The following is an 18,411-nucleotide window of genomic DNA, read 5'->3' as shown; positions in this document are numbered from 1 at the left end:
CTAGTACACCATCCAACTTACAAGGGGCATCAATAGTTTAATTGTTAACTGTACATGTCGTACCTTTTCTACTTTGATGACTACGCTCTGAACCTCAATTTCTTTTCCCTTGGACACGGCAAATGACTTCTTCTCGGTGGCCTGAGCGGTACGGGTCGTGATCTCCTCCAGAAGAACCTCACAGGCCTCGTTTTTCTCCTTCAGGACGACCTTCTGCACGGCCAGCTTCTCGTTGAGCTCGTTCAGCTGGACGCTGGCCTCGACGAGCTTGGCCATACCGCCCTCTAGACGCTTGCACTGTGGAAGGAGAAAGGTTAAACGTCATGTATATGATTCATGGAGACATGATACGCTTGACATGCACCATCAATTGGTGGGTTTAGAGTTGGGACAAGCTTCTTTAGTTTCTGCTGCGCTTCTCATTGAGTTCATTGAGCTGGACCCTGGCCTGACCATCAGGGGCCTGTTTCATAAAACTCGTTATCTATAACAACTGCTAAATTTCTATGACGAATTTGGTCTCAGCCGATCAGATGCCATGATTTCAGTAGCTTATAACAGTAGCTTGTAACTTGTTATTGATATCAAGTTTTATGAAACAGGGCCCTAGGCAGTACCACCCTCAAGAGGTGTGCACTAAAGGAGGTGAAGGGTCAAGGTTCGTGTCATTGATGCACGATAACATACTGATAACCAATTGTTTATAAGAATGCTTTAAAGTATATTATCATGATCATTGGAGGCTATTGCAGTTCGCAATTTGTCAAAATAGCACACACTCTCCGATCCCTGAAAAAAACATCCCGTCCCACATTGGCATCCATCTAGGTGATAAAATGTTGATAAACTAGCTTAATTGCTTCATATGTATTATAACACATCAATATGGCAATTTCTACATGGTATAGCCACAGACTTTGTTTAAAACATGATATATTTATTAGATACATATTCACATATGAATTTTAAAAGATATTTCGAAGACAAGAAACATGATGCAATGTACATTAAATTGTCAGCCGAGAGCCTGAATGTTAGTTTGCTTTTAATACCCAACTGCTAAGAAGGCATGTGTATGCAAGTAAGTAAGCAACCAGGGGACCAACAGCTTTGAGTCCTCTCTGAGGGACTTGGGAATGAGGGTTAATGCCTTACCAAAGGGCACTAGCGCATCGCCTTGCTTTAGATCCCAGGTCACCGGATTACAAGACCACTGCTCTACCCACTGAGCTATCGCGCCTCCTCAATTTTGAAATGTATTTAGAAGATGGGTTACACAATATATCATAAGAATCAGCTGAAAGCCAGAAGGACTTTAATTCCTTTACTTTTTAACATCCTTCTGGCTCTCAGCAGACAATACTAAGAAAAAGAGTGTTACCTGAGAGAGAATGTATTCATCCTTCTCATCCAGCAGCTTGAGGTACGTATTGATGAAGTCCAGGTAGTTCTTGGGTGTCACATAGTTATTCCTACGCAGCTTGAGAGCAAACTGCTTGCTGTAGTCACTCACAGACTGGTGCACAAACACAACATGGTCTACCACGCTGGTACGCTTGTCATCCGGAATGCTCTTCACCTGTACATGAGATGAGAGAAGATTGGTAAGGGGTCTGCTACAAAGAAGTTATCAAGTTATAAATTATATATTATATATATATTATAAATGTTATCAAAAACATGAATGAAATTAATATACATCAGTGAAAAAAATACACGGGGGCTCAGGGCGAATTTGCCCCCGAAATGCCCAAAAGAGCCCCCGAAAATCAGAAAAGAGCCTCCGTAAATTTGCATCAATAAAGTAAATCAATGCAAAACAAATTGTAGAGTGTTGTTTTTATGCAGGCAAGCTTGAAAAGTAGCCCCCGAAAAATAAATATTAATTTTTTTCCATGATATACATGTAGCATTTTATAAATGATACGACGTAAACAATCATAGCGACTCTTTGTTATGACTTACATCTTCATGGCTTCATATGGAGATAATGTGGATTTTGCCAAATTCAAATGTTATCAAGGACATGAATGAAGTATACACTTAATGTTCTATAGGTGATACGTCGTAAAAGATTGTAGCGACTCTTTCTTACGACTTACATCTTCATGTCCGAGGAACACGGAGGCCACCGCTTCCAAGGCTTGCTTGGGCCAGGCCATGAACCAATCTATGCTGCAGTTATTGACCAGGCCGGGGAAGTTCCTGCAGCGGGTGCGGAGGGTGTCGCCAACGGGAGACATGGCTAGGACCACGTGGAGGTTGTTAATGCTCTTGGTGATGAAGTACTGCCAGATGGCTTCTCGGATGGGTGGGTAGCCCTGTTTGGTGGCTTCGTCTCGCATCTGACCAAATAAAAATGCAAGAACAAGTGCATGGTGAGACTTTTCAGGCAAGTTATCAGGGCCCCGTCTTATAAACAGTTGCGATTAAACACAACTCGTTTTCGATTGATATCGATTGCAACTATGCTTATGATAGTTGGTTGCTTATTACAGTTGGCCTCTGCATTTATCTTGATTATTTTTTACTTACCCCCATACTTTCAAGCTTTCAATTATGCATTTTTATTTGTGTGTATTAAGTTGTCACTCTTTATGTAAATCAATTATATTATATACATGTACTATCATTGTTATTTGAATGTTTTATATTTGATTTATCAATAAATGCAGAAACATCTGCTAAAAAAAAAAAAAAAAAAAAAAAAAAAACTATGTGCATAAGAGATAGGAGACTGCAATCTTGCGATTGATTGGAGGACGTGATTGAATCAGACTTAAAATACCAGTCCCAGATCTCATTATTTGTGCTTGGGGACTGACATTTCACATCACCGGTCAATAAGTGCATTTGTGGATTGAATTTTGGGTAACTCTATGGGCACTGACCACTAGACCAATTCATATCCATGTCAAATGCTCTGTCAAAATACTATACAATCTATATGGTTGAAACACTTGCACTTTCATAAGGCTTTAATACAAAGAATGAAGATGAGATAGAAAGAGGAAAACAGTGGACAGTGAGTATTAAAGGGAAACACAGTCGACAAAGACTACAGACACAAAGTCACTGCAATATCATTTTAACGACTATCATCCTGTGACTAATATTAAATGAAGCAATTAGCCTGAAGTCGAAAACACATTGGTATCACTTCATCATAAGGCTTACAAAACATTGCCATCATATTCAGCTAAATTTGTCACAAAACATTTTGTTGCAAATTATGAATGACACAATATCAAGTTACCATAAAGGTCACTCACAAATACCATTCTAGGCTAAATTTGCAAGGCTGCATTCCGATGTAAGTCTAACAAAAAAACGCTACATTATCACTTTACCGAAAGAATGTTTCATGTTTCCCGAAGAGATAAATGAAAGAGATAAATCAGTTCTGCATCTTGACTTACCTGTCCCACTATCGCTTCCTTCTCATCATCGGCATAGAGAGCTGGCACCATTCCTGAGGTCAACATGTTGTTGATTAGCTCAAGGAAACCTAGTGGACAAAAGTAATTCTTTTTTATTAGATATTAGGCCTAAAAAAAGAAAAATCTCCCTCTTTATGAATGTTTTAATACTTGTCTTCTCTAAAAAAACGGTAAAAAAAACGGTAAAAAAAAATTCTTCAAGATTTTTTGGGTCAGTCGCAAAGGGCAATACCACACCTTTTTTTTTTTAGGCCTTATATTAATGTCTCTCTAGCTGTGCCTCTAGGGATAAGGAATTGCATAGCATGTTTGGTTCATCGTAGGTAGATTGAAATAAATATTCTTTTTGGAGAAATGGCAGTGCATGAGCATGGCAACAAACTCTGCTGTTCATGCTGGAATATTATGCAAGTCATTATAGTTAAATAGTCATGACAGTAGACTCAGGAGAAGGTTAGGTCTGATGTTTTGTTCACATTTATACATCACACACATCTCAATCATTACTCATAATGCAGTGAATTCACAATCCACAGCGACAACAGTGCCGAGTCCATTTCATGTATTGCATTATGGGAAAAAGTCATCAAAAAAGTCAGGTGTGGCATTATTATATACCCTAGCAGATAAGGGGATTCAATCAGACTTTTTGGTGTTGAAGGTTTGCAAAGCCTATCCGGGGTAAAATTTGGCACCGATTCCAAATTTGCCATACTCATAACACTTTTATAGTCATTTTTATCATTGTTAATTTGCTGCGCTGGATTGGTTGAAAGTGGTGACCCGGGAGCTAAAAAATTGGCCTGTCAAGGGCTTGCCCGTGGGGGTGCTGTATTAATGGTAAATCCACCCTGTTCAACCTTTCTTCACTCCGTTCACTGGTTGTATTTCTACAAAAACATGAAATGGTGAAGGAGGATGACCATCGCAAACCTACCTTCTTGTGCTACATGAGCGTCGGTGAAGAGGAAAGAGACCTTCTTGTTCTCAATGCCCAGTTTGTTGTAAAGGATCTTCAGATCTTCCCTGAAGTTGGTCTCGTCGTAGCCCCTGCTCAGGGTGATCTCAAAGACCTCGCAGCCGGCCGTGAAGGAGGCCAGCCTGGTCAAACTCTGCTTACCACTCCCACCTGTAGACAAACAACAAAGGTCAAGGATGAAAATAATCTACCATAAGTTATCATTGGATTATTGAATTGAACTAGCCCCCAGAGTTTGGACAGCTTTTTACTGAATTTATATCTGTTTTCTAAATCATGTTTTGGTGATAAGGAGGAAATGAATGTGTACATCTTTTTTTTGCAGGTAGTATGGGGGAGTGGATGGAGCAATGCTCTTAACCCTATTTTAACTGGGCTATTTCAGACCAGGTTTTTACTAAGATCTCGGCCGTTTCATTGCCGATCGCGGCGAAAATTTGCATACATGTCAAGTGAAGTGTATAGAATACTATGGTAATTTCAATTTTTCGAAAAATTCACTCATTTGCATATTTATGGTAATTTATGCAAATAAGGTCATAAAATTTTTGCCCATAAAAATCATACATTATTCATATTTAAGCATTCTTTTTCACAACATATATTTGTTAGACCATTTGGAATAATAATACAACACAAAAAATTGGAAGAGCCAGGTTATTCCTTATGTTATCTCCTGTTTTGATAATTTCTTATGTATTTCATTGTTTTTTAACTTATGTATTTTATTGTTTTTGTTGTTTTATTTCATTTATAACTACAATTCAACTATTTTGACCCCAAAACAAACACCTAAACTTTAAACAAGGCTAAATAACGAATGTTTTATCTCTTTTTAGGAAAAATGACATTTCAATATGTTTTGTACACAAATCACAAAAATGCGAAGACGAAAGGTCACGTGACTTTGTAACTATACGTCCGATTTTCAAAAAAAATCCTTTTAAAAGATGCGTAAGACTCAAAAGAAAAAAAGTCATGAAAGGAAAATTTTATATCTGCCGCGGTTTCGGAGAAGTTGCGAAATTTCTACAGGGGGGGGGGGGGGTCAATTTGACCCCCCCCCCCCAGTTAACGTAGGGTTAAGGCCACTGTACATCTTACGATCCGACTGGTCTTCGAATGAGTTAGAGGAGATAAGATGTCACAGCTTCAGTCAGCTTGTGAGTGGCAAACCAGTCAGAGACAAAGCGAAGGTTAGTTCTGAGGGTTCAACATGTCAAATCAAAGGCTCAATCTAACTTCCAGCCAATCAGACAGTATCGTTATGATTTCATTCTTGCAAATATGGCTCAATTGCTAAGATAGGACTTCAGGATTTATGAAGGTTCCCGGATGCTATTCAAGAGCAAATGACAGAGAGAGAGAGAGAGAGAGATAGTGAGGGAAAGAGAGAGAGAGGGGGAAGAAAGAGAGTGAGAGAGAGAGATACAGAGAGACAGCGAGAAAGAGAGTGAGAAAGATAGTGAGAGGGAGAGAGAGAGAGGGAAGAAAGAGAGATAGAGAGAGGCAGAGAGAAAGAGAGAGTGAGAAAGATAGTGAGAGGGAGAACGATGGGGATAAAGAAAGAGAGAGAGAGAGAGAGAGAGAGAGAGGAGGAAAGTCTAACTTACCGACTCCCACAAGAAGGGCATGACCTTGATCCATCCTGATGACCCTGTGAACCCGGGTCAAATGATCAAGGGCATCGTCAAAGAGAACCAGGTTCATTGGGGTATTATTGTCATTGTACTCTTCAAGAATCTACATTCAATGAGCAAAGAGATAGAAGAAAGTGTGATTAATTCTTACATGTAGATACCATACGGTTCAGTATGGATGATGTCAAATTTCCATACTTTTTCCAACTGAAACACGTTGATGGAAATTTAGAAACTACACTGCAAAAGTGACAAAATTCCAATTATCTTTCATAATACAGCCAAGAAGAATGCAAATCGTCAGCTTAGAACCGGAAAGGTATTTTTAAGTTTACTGCTATTGTTTGTTTGTTCTGCTCTTGACCATACTATATAGTGTGACGGACCATAATTGAAAGAAATAAACAAAATAAAATGAAAAAGACCTCAACAAAATACACAAACAAACAAGAAAATAAATAAATAAATGTATAAATAATTAAATGAATGAATAAATCAATTATGAATTTAAAAAAAAAAAAAAAATGAATACATAGATAAATAAGTAAGACAGAAGTTTACCTCTTGAAAGAGTGCCTTAGCTGCATCGTAATCCTGTATGTCTTCATAGAGTCTGGCTTCTCCTCCATCTAGAGCTGTACGATAGTCGCCATACAGGAGAGGCTCTCGCATGGCGTTCTCATTATGCTCACGGAAATGCTCATCTATAATATTCTTGATCATAGCCTGATGGAGATTTTAGAAATTTTTAGAAGATAATTTTGTTCTTCAAATGGTAATATTTCATATAGAAAAGACTTTGCACCTGTGATGTAGTAATAACAATAATAATAGTGAACATTTACAATGCACCATGTCTGTCAAAATTGACACTCCTGGCACAGTTGTGTGAAAATTGTATAAGTAGGAGGCTCATGCTAAACATTTTCTGTATGCTCACAGAAAAACTAGTCTAGAATATTTGTAATCATTCCCTGGTGGAAAAATTATAGATATGATGATCAGTTTAGAGTACTAATATTTCAGACGAAATTACTTTAAATGGAAAAACATGTGCCTCTTGGAGGAATTAATAATGACTTCAGAGAAAAACTTGAAAAATTAATCATAAAAGTTTAAACATACATTCTTGTTTAGTTTGATGATGTTTTGCCAGGCTCAGCAACTCACCTATTACATGATAAACAGGCCAGGGGAGTGTTTCACAAAGACTAAGATCGACTTTAAGTTGGACTTAACTATGACAGGCCGTTCATGCCACTGTTTGCTCAAACCATTATGATCTTTAGATACTATATTTCCTTCAATAATGAAGTATCAAAAATATAAATTCTGTAGATATGTAACGATGATTTGTACGTCCTTTGAGAGACCAATGCCAGTAAATGGTGGGAGCAAACAGTGGCATGAACGGCCTGCCATAGTTAAGTCGAACTTAAAGTCGATCTTAGTCTTTGTGAAACATCCCCTGGATTTACTGTGAGCTGGTTTTGCTCAAAATATTTCATTACCAGAGCTCAAGATAAGGTTTGACTGCCAGTAGACTTTACTACTGAAACACATTTGTAATGTTGGCGAGAAATCGCATCATGCATCTCAGAAACTGACAATGACAGACACAAAAATGTCAAGACATACCTGCACAAGATCTTTATCGTGCTGGTTGATGAGGCGATCGTGGAACACCCTGAGGCATTCGTTGCGCCACACTCGGATGCAACTCTTGGGGTCCGAGAAACGATCGGGGGTCGTCAGCAGCATGCCTTGACTGACCCTTGACAGGTCACGAAGGTTGAAGATGTAGTGGAACTTGGACGGGGTAGGGGGTAGGTCCATTACAATAACCTGATGTGGAAGAGAGAAACAGATTCAAGATTAATCTATTCATGGGAAAACAAACCAACATGATTCTTCTGAAACTTTGTTACAAAGACTTTTGATTAAACATGAAGAAAAGTCAAGGTGTCGATGAATAAATTACTGTATCAAAAGATAACAACTCAATCTAAAGTCAGATTTCTGTTATTTGATTTTAAAAAAAATCTGTTCATGGGAAAACAAACCAACGTGACTTTTCTGAATCCTTGTTACAAAACTTTGAGTGAGCACTAAGTAAAGTCAAGTTGTCGATGAATATGTTACTGTATCAATAAATAAGAACTAAATCTAAACTCTGATGTTTTGTATTTGATTAAAAAAAAAATAATAATAAAGTATTAAAACTTACTGATTTTCTTTCTTTTTTTACTTAGATTAATACACGCGATTTGACTTCAAAAAAATTTAAGGAGAATTTTTAATTTCCGTTTATTTCCATTTCCAACAAAATAACATAACAAACATGGGATTGCATTGTACATAGTAAAACAATGAAACTTAACAATATAATTGTTATTGGTCCACAGTGTACAGCAGGCATATAAAACAGGTTGGTCATGGAGGGGACTGCTGAAAAGCTAGGCTTGTAGATTGCAGCCCCATAGAATAACAAATTTATCTTACCTTGTAGAGGTCAAGTGTGGCTTGGGTGATCTTGGGGGTTAGTTTCTGGATGCTATCTTCGAAGGGTAGAAAATGGCCGGCCAAGATGGAGGAATAGATGTGATTGAGGGTCTCCTCCGAGGGGAAAGTGATGTTGAAGGAGCAGAAGAGAGAGATGAAACGAGGATCCACCTCATTCCTACCTCCTCCAGCCTGGTAGATGGGAAAGATAAAAAGAAAGATGATAGACAGTGGAGTCATATTTCAGACAGACAAACCGTCAAACCTGTCTTAGTGGCCTCCTCTCTATAAAGGCCACCTGTCTATAGTGGTCATGTATTTTGTCTCCCTTGCAAAAGAAATGTGGGCTGTAGAACCTGGGGGGGGGGGCAGTAATTGGAATACATGTAAGATATATTTGTTCAAGGACTGGAGAAAGGACATTCTTTTTGCATTGAGTATGTAATACCAACATAATAACATCTACTAATCATTAACTTATTAACCATATATGAATAATTTATGTTTTTTTTTAGTAGAAACACTATTTTATGTGATGATTCATCATAAATAGCTGTTAGAGATTTACATTAAAAAGAAGAAACCAAAGTGTACAGGCTCAATTGTTTATAATGAGCAAGAACAAAATGAGGAAATAAGTTTTTTGGTCCTCTAAGCATGTTATCTTCTATTGTCTCTCTTCACCCAGGTGTAGAGGTGTAGAAGAGGGATACTCAACAGAGAAAAAAAAAGCCTTGAATGCTTTCTGTGGAAAGTCTGGGTAACAGCTTTCCAGCTCCAAGAAAGATTTGTTAGCGTTAACTGACTTATCATTCCCAAAGGTAGACTCTCAACAGCTGAAAAATGTTTTTGCAGTAGCTGCATCAAAGACTTGGAACAGCATACCTCTTTCCATAAGGAAAACTACCTGTCTTGCCACCTTCAGAAGATCCCTCAAAACTTACCTTTACCCCAGTGATCTATGTAACCTACTTCATATGAGACTGTACATTTTTTGTCCTCTCTTTATATATTTGTATTTGTAAGCACTATGGTACTTATTGTTTTTAGCGCTCCTAAATATTCTATATTAATCCTTCTCACCTTGCCCATAGAAGCCAAGAAGCCAATGTCCCTGATGTACTTCAGGATCAAGTCCTTCCCTCTGTCGTACATTCCACCCTTCTCCAGCAGCAGCTTCAGCAGAGCGATGGGCTGCTGCGTGCCGTACTCGTCCACCTGCGGCATGTTCATATCGTCCATGAAGACGAGGAGGCGTCGGCCGGGCGGCGGCCCGTACGTGTCCTTGGTGCGCTTCTCAACGTTGGCTTCCAGGTTACGCTGGACGTCCATGGAGGTGGTCCGGGACGAGAAGTTGATGGACAGGATCAACTGCGGAGGAGAGGGGTGTGGAGATTGGTAAAGAAGTGTTACTTTCAGAGAGTCTCTGTAGATGAAGAAATACCTACTCAAGTGTCCTTGTCACTTCGTGATAGTTGTTTGTCTGTTGTTGTTTCTTTTTCAATGTAATCAAATCTAGCAACATCCATGCATGTAAAAATGGCTAACATTCTTAAATATGTAGGAACCTATTTCTGTCAACAATAAAAAATGATAATATAAAATGTCTTCCGTATTACTCAGCTCTATCACAGTAATATATCAATCGCATATGATACCAAATTTTACATTATTTCCATCATTCACTAAATCATCATAACTACATACGTGTAACTGTCTTTTTGAAATACATAATGCCATATGCAACTGCAAAATATAATAAATCACTCTCCTTGAGTTAATGGATGTAGAGATATCTGCACAGTAATGGTTATGTTTATACATATGTAAAACTGTAATAATGCATTTTTTAAGTCTCTTATAATAGTCTTTTAATGTCAAGTTTGCTTTACTTTAAAACGAACAAAGTGGAGTATTTTTTCTTTTTGTATTTAATATCAATTCATTTATTCATTCATTTTCTTCTACATGAATATGACAGAATTACTGTAAAATTAGAAATATAGGTGTGGTTTAGATTTGTTTATGTTGAAGTTAAAAATGGGAAAAGAATCAATGAAAATGGATATATCTTTGACTAGAACAGCAGTTGTTGTCATTGATTTGAGTAGAGTAGTTGTCAGTTTGAATAGGTACATGAAATAACAGATTCGTGCAAGTATATATATGTATAAACATTTAAATAAACAGAGAAATCTACTACAAAGGAACTACTAGAACGGTGAGATACTACTAGGCTAAAAAGGCTATATGTAAGCCACATCTAGTGTTTCAAAGAAATTGTAAAGAATAATCTGATAGAGCAACATATATGTAAGCAGGTATAAACAATGTGAAGCTAACATAAAATAAAATTATGTTCTAATTATGTATAATTTGCATACATGTACATGCTTGCATTTCCTTTGCTTGTTTTAGTTCCCAAAATGGTACCATCCTAATATGAAATGATTGTTCTCTCAAACTATCTGTGTTTCAACAAAAAAAGAAACAGTTTCCAACATGCACAATACATCCATGTACACTAGCAGCTACAAATATAATAGTCTATTAAAATGTACCGCCTAGATACCAATATTTGAACAAGTTTATGTGTGATAAAGTTATCAATATAATGTAGCATTGATATTCAACACTCAACAAAACTGACTTGCATATCAAAAGTACATGTACACGTATTACAATACTATGCTATCTACATTTGTACATACAATATACATTCATAGCTATATAATATATAATATGACAAATAGTTCAATTGATATATATCGAACATGGTAATGAATGCAATGACATTCAATTCAGCAGTGCAGGTACTATATTGCCAGCATTTTCTAATTACTCACTGTCTTCAACTTAAGACGACCATAACTCTCAGTTTGTGGCTCTTTCTACAAAGTAACCAACATCATTTGAAATAAAGAGGAAAGGAAGCCAGAGATGATTAGTAGAAATACAAAGATGATAGAAAGCGTCCCTCGTCAAGAAATTTGGAATTCAGAAGTAGAAGCAAACCATTTATTCATAAACGAGAGTAAAAGAAGGATTTAGTGTTAGGAATATGACGACACAAGAAATTATTAGGTTTATTTGTAAACATAATTTCTAGGATCTCCATTATTTGAACAGAAAAAACATCATCAAATAAGTACAGTGGGAAGAGAAATAGGATATATCATGAAATATAAAAAGAATCTTAATGTTACAGACAAAAAATAAAAGTTAGAAGTTGTTATTCCTTTAATAATCGCAGGACTTATTTTTTTCTTTCTAAATAGTATAAGCATGATTTTTGAAAATAACATTAGAACATAGTAATCTCTGGCTATACTAGTTGATCTCCTAGTGAACTGAACACACAGTTTTAAGCTCTCTTTAAACGAGAAGTATTTTGAAATATTAAACATTATTGTAGAATAAGGTCAAGACCAGGGACCCGTTTCACAAAGCCTTTTTTCAATGACAAATGACAAACATCAGTGACAAATCTGCTGATGACAAATCACAAGCAAGGATTTCAGTAGCTTATAACAAAGACTGTCATTTGTCTCTGATGACGAGTTTTGTGAAACAGGGCTCAGGGTTTAAACCAAAAAAAAGAATCCTTGCTAGAAAATAGGAATGGTTGGCTGCTCCAAGAGAGACTTGGGGACTTACATGGCTGTCCTGGTCGAGGTTACGAAGGAAGTCCTGGATGGTAGCGGTCTTAGAGGTACCAGTGTCACCGACAAACAGGACGGGTTGCTTGACAGACAGCATCTGCTCCAAGACCCAGGTGTTACGCACGGTGTCGACAGTGGGCACAAGGATCTCGTTGAAACGCTTCTCAGGGTCGTGGACGTACTTGGGAACGACTCTGTCCCATGGAATCCACTGTTTGGGGGAAACGTGGAGAGAATATATACACACTGTCAAAACCAACAGTCAATCGACAGGTAAATCTTTCTCTTGTAAAGCACGATTCAACACTATTAATAGGGGTCCAGTGCTCACGAGAGTCAAATTTAAAGTCTGGACAGCAAGAATATTGAAGTCTAAAAGAGGGCCCATGAGTATAACCTTTACAGTTTCAATATAGACCCCTGTGAAATAAGTTTGGAGCCCTGTGTAAAGTCCTAAGAGGTCAACTGTAAAATTGAGAGCTATGGCCAATGAAACTTCTGAGGGGGCATTCGTCCTATCAAATGCCATTTCAAAGGGACATCTCAGAACTTGGATTTAGTCAAATCAAAGATCAAACCTAATCATCTTAAACACAATCATGAAATCATTACAATCCTCATAACAAGGTGCATGTGATAATTAAACTCGTGTTTACATCGACAGTTGAATGAAAGGGAAGTAGGTAATAAGAACTCCATATGGTATTGTCAAGGTCAAACTCCTGTTTCCACTTTGTAAGACTTTTACATTCCTTTATCTTAAGCTTCAATGAATAAGAACGGTTGATATGTGATGACATAAATGGTACCCTGGGGTACCAAAAAAATTTGGCCATTTTGTTGAATTTTTTTTTTTTTTTTTAAGGCTGTACCCTGGGTTACCAAAAAGTGGGAAATTATTTTTGTGTGATTTTTTCAACCTTCAATTGTGTCCAATGTTCTTGTAAAAAATCCTTTAATACCCTTTTCACATCTATTTTTCTTAACCCCGGACTATCCTTAACCCCATACTATCCTTAACCCCATACTATTTTTTTTGCTGTTCACATCTATTTTCTTAACCCCGGACTATGTGCTTAGCCGGGGTTAAGAAATTTCACGCGATTCACACTACGTTCGCCTTAGCCCCGGACTATTCGATAGCTCATGAATATTAATGCTTTTGCTACCGCGCATGCGCCTTTCGACTAAATGAAGGGGAAAAACCCGCGCGCTAAATTCAATATAAATATAAATTCAATTCCGATCGATCGGAATTGGAAGTAGTTCTAGGCCTACGTAGTAAACGATCTCGATCTCGACGCATACTAGTAATCATGGCTCCGAATGAAATGTTGAGTGCGATCGTTCTGCTCTTGAACATCTATTTTATGAAGAGGCGAGTTCGGGAGAATTCTAGAAGGAATGCCCTAGCAAAGAGAAGAGCCTGGCGTCACAGGCAATTCGAAAGAGCTTTGACTGAGGAACTAACGTCGATCGTTGGCATTCTTTCGATGATGGAATCCTCTCGGTGCATGATGATCGACAACGTTTTGAAGCCCTGGTCGTTACCCAAAAGCGACTTTTGGTGGAAGACCATCGTCATCGACACATTTGAGCAGGAGGATTGGCTCAGCCACTTCCGTATGTCACGGCAAACGTTTAACTTTCTTTGCGGCCAACTACGACCAATCATCCAGAAGATGGACACGAAATTTCGGGTAGCCATTCGAGTCGAGCATCGGGTTGCCATCACCCTGTGGCGTCTCGCCACCAATGTAGAATATCGGACCATAGCACAGATGTTTGGCGTTGGTACTTCGACTGTTTGCTGCATAGTTCATCAGGTAGATTCTAGATATAGATCTAGACCTAGTCTTGTTTAAAATTAGAAAATTAAACTTAAAAATAAACCAATAAAAAGATTGATGGTTATTAAATTAGCTATGAAATTAAAAATGATTTTGTTTATTGGGGGGGGGGGGGGGTATAGTGCCAGAAAGTTTCAGGGTATGGCCTTGGTTGGGGCTACAGTACAGCCCTGCCTTGTTAAGTCCAAATAAATAGATATTTGCAATTAATAGATTGTTGTTGTTTATTCCAACATTGTCATTGTCATTTGCTTTTATATAGGGTCTAGGGCCTATTAATTATTCTGCTGGCCCGCTCTTTTTTTTCTGTTCCCATTAGGCCTAGACCCTACACCACTTCTATCAACTGAATGCTTTATTTAAAGACGTTTATATTTATTGAAATGGTTTAGGTCTATATTCAAATTGAAAATAATTAAATTGGTCATTTTGAAAAGGTTAAATTCTAAATATGTCGAAGCCAGTGATGATTGAAGATACGAGGGCGAATGACTGTGTAGTACTAGTATGCAAGCATACCTCAGTTATTGATTAAAATACACCCCCTTCTTTAAAAAAATGTATTTATTAATTGATGAATTGGTTTTCCTTTTTTTTTTTATTTATTCATTAGATCTACTGATTTGGTTGTACTTCTTTCTTTCTTTATTTATTTATGAATTGGTTTTCTGTTCAGATATTGTACCCCTGTTGCCACGCCAGGCTTTATTTTTTATTTTTTTAAGCAGGGGGCCTATCTTTGAATCAAATATTTAAAAATCATGAATGATAGACATTTATGAATTGGTTTTCTGTTCACATATTTTACCCCTGTTGGCACGCCAGGCTTTATTTATTTATTGTTTTAAGTAGGGGGCCTATCTTTGAATCGAATATTTAAAAATCATGAATGATAGACATTATGATATTGTACTTTTGTAGTTACTAACCTTGCTCTCTTTTTTTCTTTCTTGTTTTCCTTCTCCCATCACATCTCATTTCAGGTTTGCAGGGCTATAGTGGTGACGCTCGCTAACGACATGATCAGGATTCCACGAGGAGATGCTGCTGCAGATGTCGTACGCGAATTTGAAGTAAAGTGGGGATTTCCTCAATGTTTTGGCGCCATTGATGGCAGCCATATTCCCGTGCTATCACCTAAGGAATTTCGAGCGGATTATTATAATCGAAAAGGGTTTTATAGCATGGTGCTACAAGGTCTAGTGGATCATAGATACAGGTTCATGAACATAAATTTTGGATATCCTGGAAGTGTACATGATGCCCGGGTGTTCACTAATTCTAGGGTTTTTAGGCTTGGCAATGAGGGAGAACTATGTCCTCCCCTCCTACGTGAAATTGGTGAAACGCAAGTTCCTGTTGCTATCCTTGGCGACAGTGCCTATCCTTTATTGCCATGGCTCATGAAACCCTTCCATGACAATGGCCAGCTAACAAGAGAGAAACGGCACTTCAATTATCGCCTGAGCAGAGCTAGGATGGTTGTTGAAAATGGATTCGGTAGACTGAAAGGAAGGTGGAGAATACTTCTTAAAAGACAAGACACTCATGTAAAATATCTTGGTGATCTTGTGGTAGCATGCTGTGTTTTACACAATTTATGCGAGTCTGCAGGTGAGAACTTTGATCTTGATCTTCTTGGTGCCAATGGTGGGGATGGGCAGGCTCCAAATGTCCCAGGTATGAATGACGAACAAAACCGTGATGCAACAAGGATACGTAATGCTTTACTCCAACATCTTACAGATGCTTAAGTTCTCAAGACGAACAAATGCAAGTTGACCTAGTTGATGCACAGTACTGCATACATCTCATGTTTTGAATCCAAACATTCAGGAGTTTTACACATGTATTCTTTTCTTTTTCAAATAATTTAAAGCTCCACCTACAATGTTCCCCTCCCCTCCCACACAAAAAAAAAGAAAGAAAAACAAAACTAGGATTATCTGTTTGCAATCCATATTAACCGAGTACTAGTATTCTTCAGTCTACAGAGGCATTTCCAACAACCAATGTCTCGCATTCAGTTACATTTTATTAAAAATTTGATTAAAGAATTTCATAGATGATTATCATTGTATGAGCTTGTTGTATTCAAAACCATCTTCAAACCAATGTGCATACATACGGCAAGGTTTACTGGGAGTAAGTTAATCCTTCAAATGGAGAACGAAAATGGGATCGATGTACCACACCCAAATATAAAAATAGACAGTGTACATGTGTTCAATCAGAATACCTTGTTTTGATTACCGGTACAGAAATTGTTGGTGTGTATTTTTTTGTGTAAATAATGTACATCGTGTATAACATTAAAAGTGAAGGATAACCATACATGTTTTTGTTTATTTTAATATCATTTTCATTTTATTTTATTTGTTGATAAATAATTGAACTTAACTTTTTCTTTATGGACGGTAGAGTGCCTGGCATGAGTTACAATGTGAGTAGTACTGCTATGGTGGGTAGTTATTATTGGCATCATCATCGCTATTTTTATTATTATTTTTTTCTTTTCTATTTTTTTTTTAAAGAGTAAATTGGACTACCAGATATGTATTGTGTTCATGTAATCCCATAGTACTGGCAATATTATGTAAAGAAGTTACCAAAAATAAAGTGATGCCAGCCTTTGAATATTTTCAATGTTTTTATCCTGGTAATCTTAACATGGAATCACATTAATAAATGAACTGATATATCCAATCTGTGTGTCTGGCAAGATTCCAGGTTGTTATTTGTTTATTTTGCTTAGGATAAGAAAAAACTGTTGAATGGGTAATTTCTATTAAGAATCATTGCCCTGATATTTGTTTGATGCTTCAACATGAATACCCTTTCATATCTATAAACATTGTGCTGATTTTAACAAAGCAGCGGACTTGATATGGGTAAGCTAATTTAAAACTCTTCTTGCATCAATCAATTTGCATGCTATGACTTTGTGCACTGTGGACGAGTTTTCATTTTGTATGTAATATGTTGTTGAGAATATAATTAATTCATGAGAGTTGAAAATACATGTACATATAATTTCAGACATTTGTGGAAACTTGTTTGTTTACAGACATAAGCATTGATGATTTGATATTGCCGGTTGCAGGCAAAGATGTATCAGCAGATTGAATTGAGTTGTGGATTCACTGAAAAGTTATGTTTGAAAGTGGTGTGAACAAGGTACATGTATACAGATCTTTGCTCATGGTACTTTTTCATTGAACTATCCATCCAGAGAGAATTAAAACCAAAAAATGAATATGAGCTATTTTGTGTCTCATACTCTCAAAACTACAATGTAAATGTGTGCTTTTTACAGCTTTATTTTCAGGCTTACCGGTAATTCATGTTTGAGGGTACCTGCTTTACAGTTCATGTGTACATGTACCTTGCATTCCTTATGAACAGATTTGAAGAACATAAGAGGGGGGGGGGGGGGGGGGGGTGGACAAGCCATTTGAGAATGAGTGCTTTTTTTTAGAGTGTGTGTCGTTTTGTTTCTGTCCTACTAAGGCTGTTAATACTGTTCACTTTCTTTCTCACTCGCTTTCTCTCTATCTCTTTAAAACATATCAGGACCCTAACTCCAAGAAGCCCCTGGATGACATAATATAGGCAAGGATATAGTTGGGGGGGGGGGTAAGATTTCGAAGATGGTCTGGCAAGCAAGCAAAGAGAATTGAAGATGAGCCCCCAACACAAATCTCTCTAAAGTTAATTTGTCAGGTGAGAGTTGTCCTCCAGACTTTGAAAATGTTTTTCAGAGGCCAAGAGGCACTCTGTATGGTGTGTATGTGCCACTGGCAAGACAAATTCCCTTTCAGGCAGCATATACAGTGTTCACTCTATTTAACGAGGTAGGACCACAAAATTTTGCTCGTTATATCAGTAGTCAATAGACAATACCAAACAAATCGGGTATTTCGTTATATCGGAACTCTTTATATCGAGTTTCCACTGCACCTACTGTCTTATGAACAAGTTCCCCTTGCTAACCCAATAATATTGATACATTGGGCCGTATGCATGAAAGTAAGTAATTGCTTTTAACTTACTATAACACTGTTATGATAAATAAGTACATGATGAGTAATAATACATTTACGTATTATAACAAAAAACAATGTTATGATAAGTAAATTTATAAGTCAAATCCTAGTAAAAAGCAATAACTTACTTTTAGGCATACGACCCTTTATATTTTCGCTTGCTTGTCAATCTTTAACCCCACCCCCCCCCCCCCAAAAAAAAAAAAACTCTGCCCTGTCATTGTCATCCAATCAACAAATCCTGTGTGTTTTTATCTTCTTGATTCTGTCAAAAACTTCCTCTTTCTCTCAA

General features: G+C 37.3%; 2 protein-coding genes across 2 annotated transcripts in view; one reads left to right on the top strand and one right to left on the bottom strand.

Moving 5' to 3' along the window:
- The window catches only part of LOC585218 (dynein heavy chain 10, axonemal), an 85,925-nt gene that overhangs the window by 24,028 nt on the left and 43,486 nt on the right, over nucleotides 1–18,411 (bottom strand). The window contains exons 40-50 of the mRNA XM_030975036.1: nucleotides 12,219–12,434; nucleotides 9,645–9,932; nucleotides 8,562–8,753; nucleotides 7,698–7,904; nucleotides 6,621–6,785; nucleotides 6,033–6,162; nucleotides 4,378–4,569; nucleotides 3,420–3,508; nucleotides 2,103–2,345; nucleotides 1,382–1,579; nucleotides 64–297 (exon numbers count right to left, since the gene is read on the bottom strand). Coding sequence (XP_030830896.1) covers nucleotides 64–297; nucleotides 1,382–1,579; nucleotides 2,103–2,345; nucleotides 3,420–3,508; nucleotides 4,378–4,569; nucleotides 6,033–6,162; nucleotides 6,621–6,785; nucleotides 7,698–7,904; nucleotides 8,562–8,753; nucleotides 9,645–9,932; nucleotides 12,219–12,434 — 2,154 coding nt within the window. The remainder of the gene's footprint in view (nucleotides 1–63; nucleotides 298–1,381; nucleotides 1,580–2,102; nucleotides 2,346–3,419; nucleotides 3,509–4,377; nucleotides 4,570–6,032; nucleotides 6,163–6,620; nucleotides 6,786–7,697; nucleotides 7,905–8,561; nucleotides 8,754–9,644; nucleotides 9,933–12,218; nucleotides 12,435–18,411) is intronic.
- Nucleotides 13,293–17,111, top strand: LOC115918359 (protein ANTAGONIST OF LIKE HETEROCHROMATIN PROTEIN 1-like). The gene is made up of 2 exons (XM_030975039.1): nucleotides 13,293–14,049; nucleotides 15,057–17,111. The coding sequence occupies exons 1-2, from the start codon at nucleotides 13,540–13,542 to the stop codon at nucleotides 15,825–15,827; spliced, it is 1,281 nt and encodes a 426-aa protein (XP_030830899.1). The 5' UTR covers nucleotides 13,293–13,539; the 3' UTR covers nucleotides 15,828–17,111.

This window comes from Strongylocentrotus purpuratus, unplaced genomic scaffold, assembly GCF_000002235.5.
Source record: "Strongylocentrotus purpuratus isolate Spur 01 unplaced genomic scaffold, Spur_5.0 spur5_contig_867, whole genome shotgun sequence".
Lineage (NCBI taxonomy): Eukaryota > Metazoa > Echinodermata > Echinoidea > Camarodonta > Strongylocentrotidae > Strongylocentrotus > Strongylocentrotus purpuratus.
The sequence above is the reverse complement of the archived record's forward strand: the minus strand, read 5'-3'. Positions and strand labels throughout refer to the sequence as shown.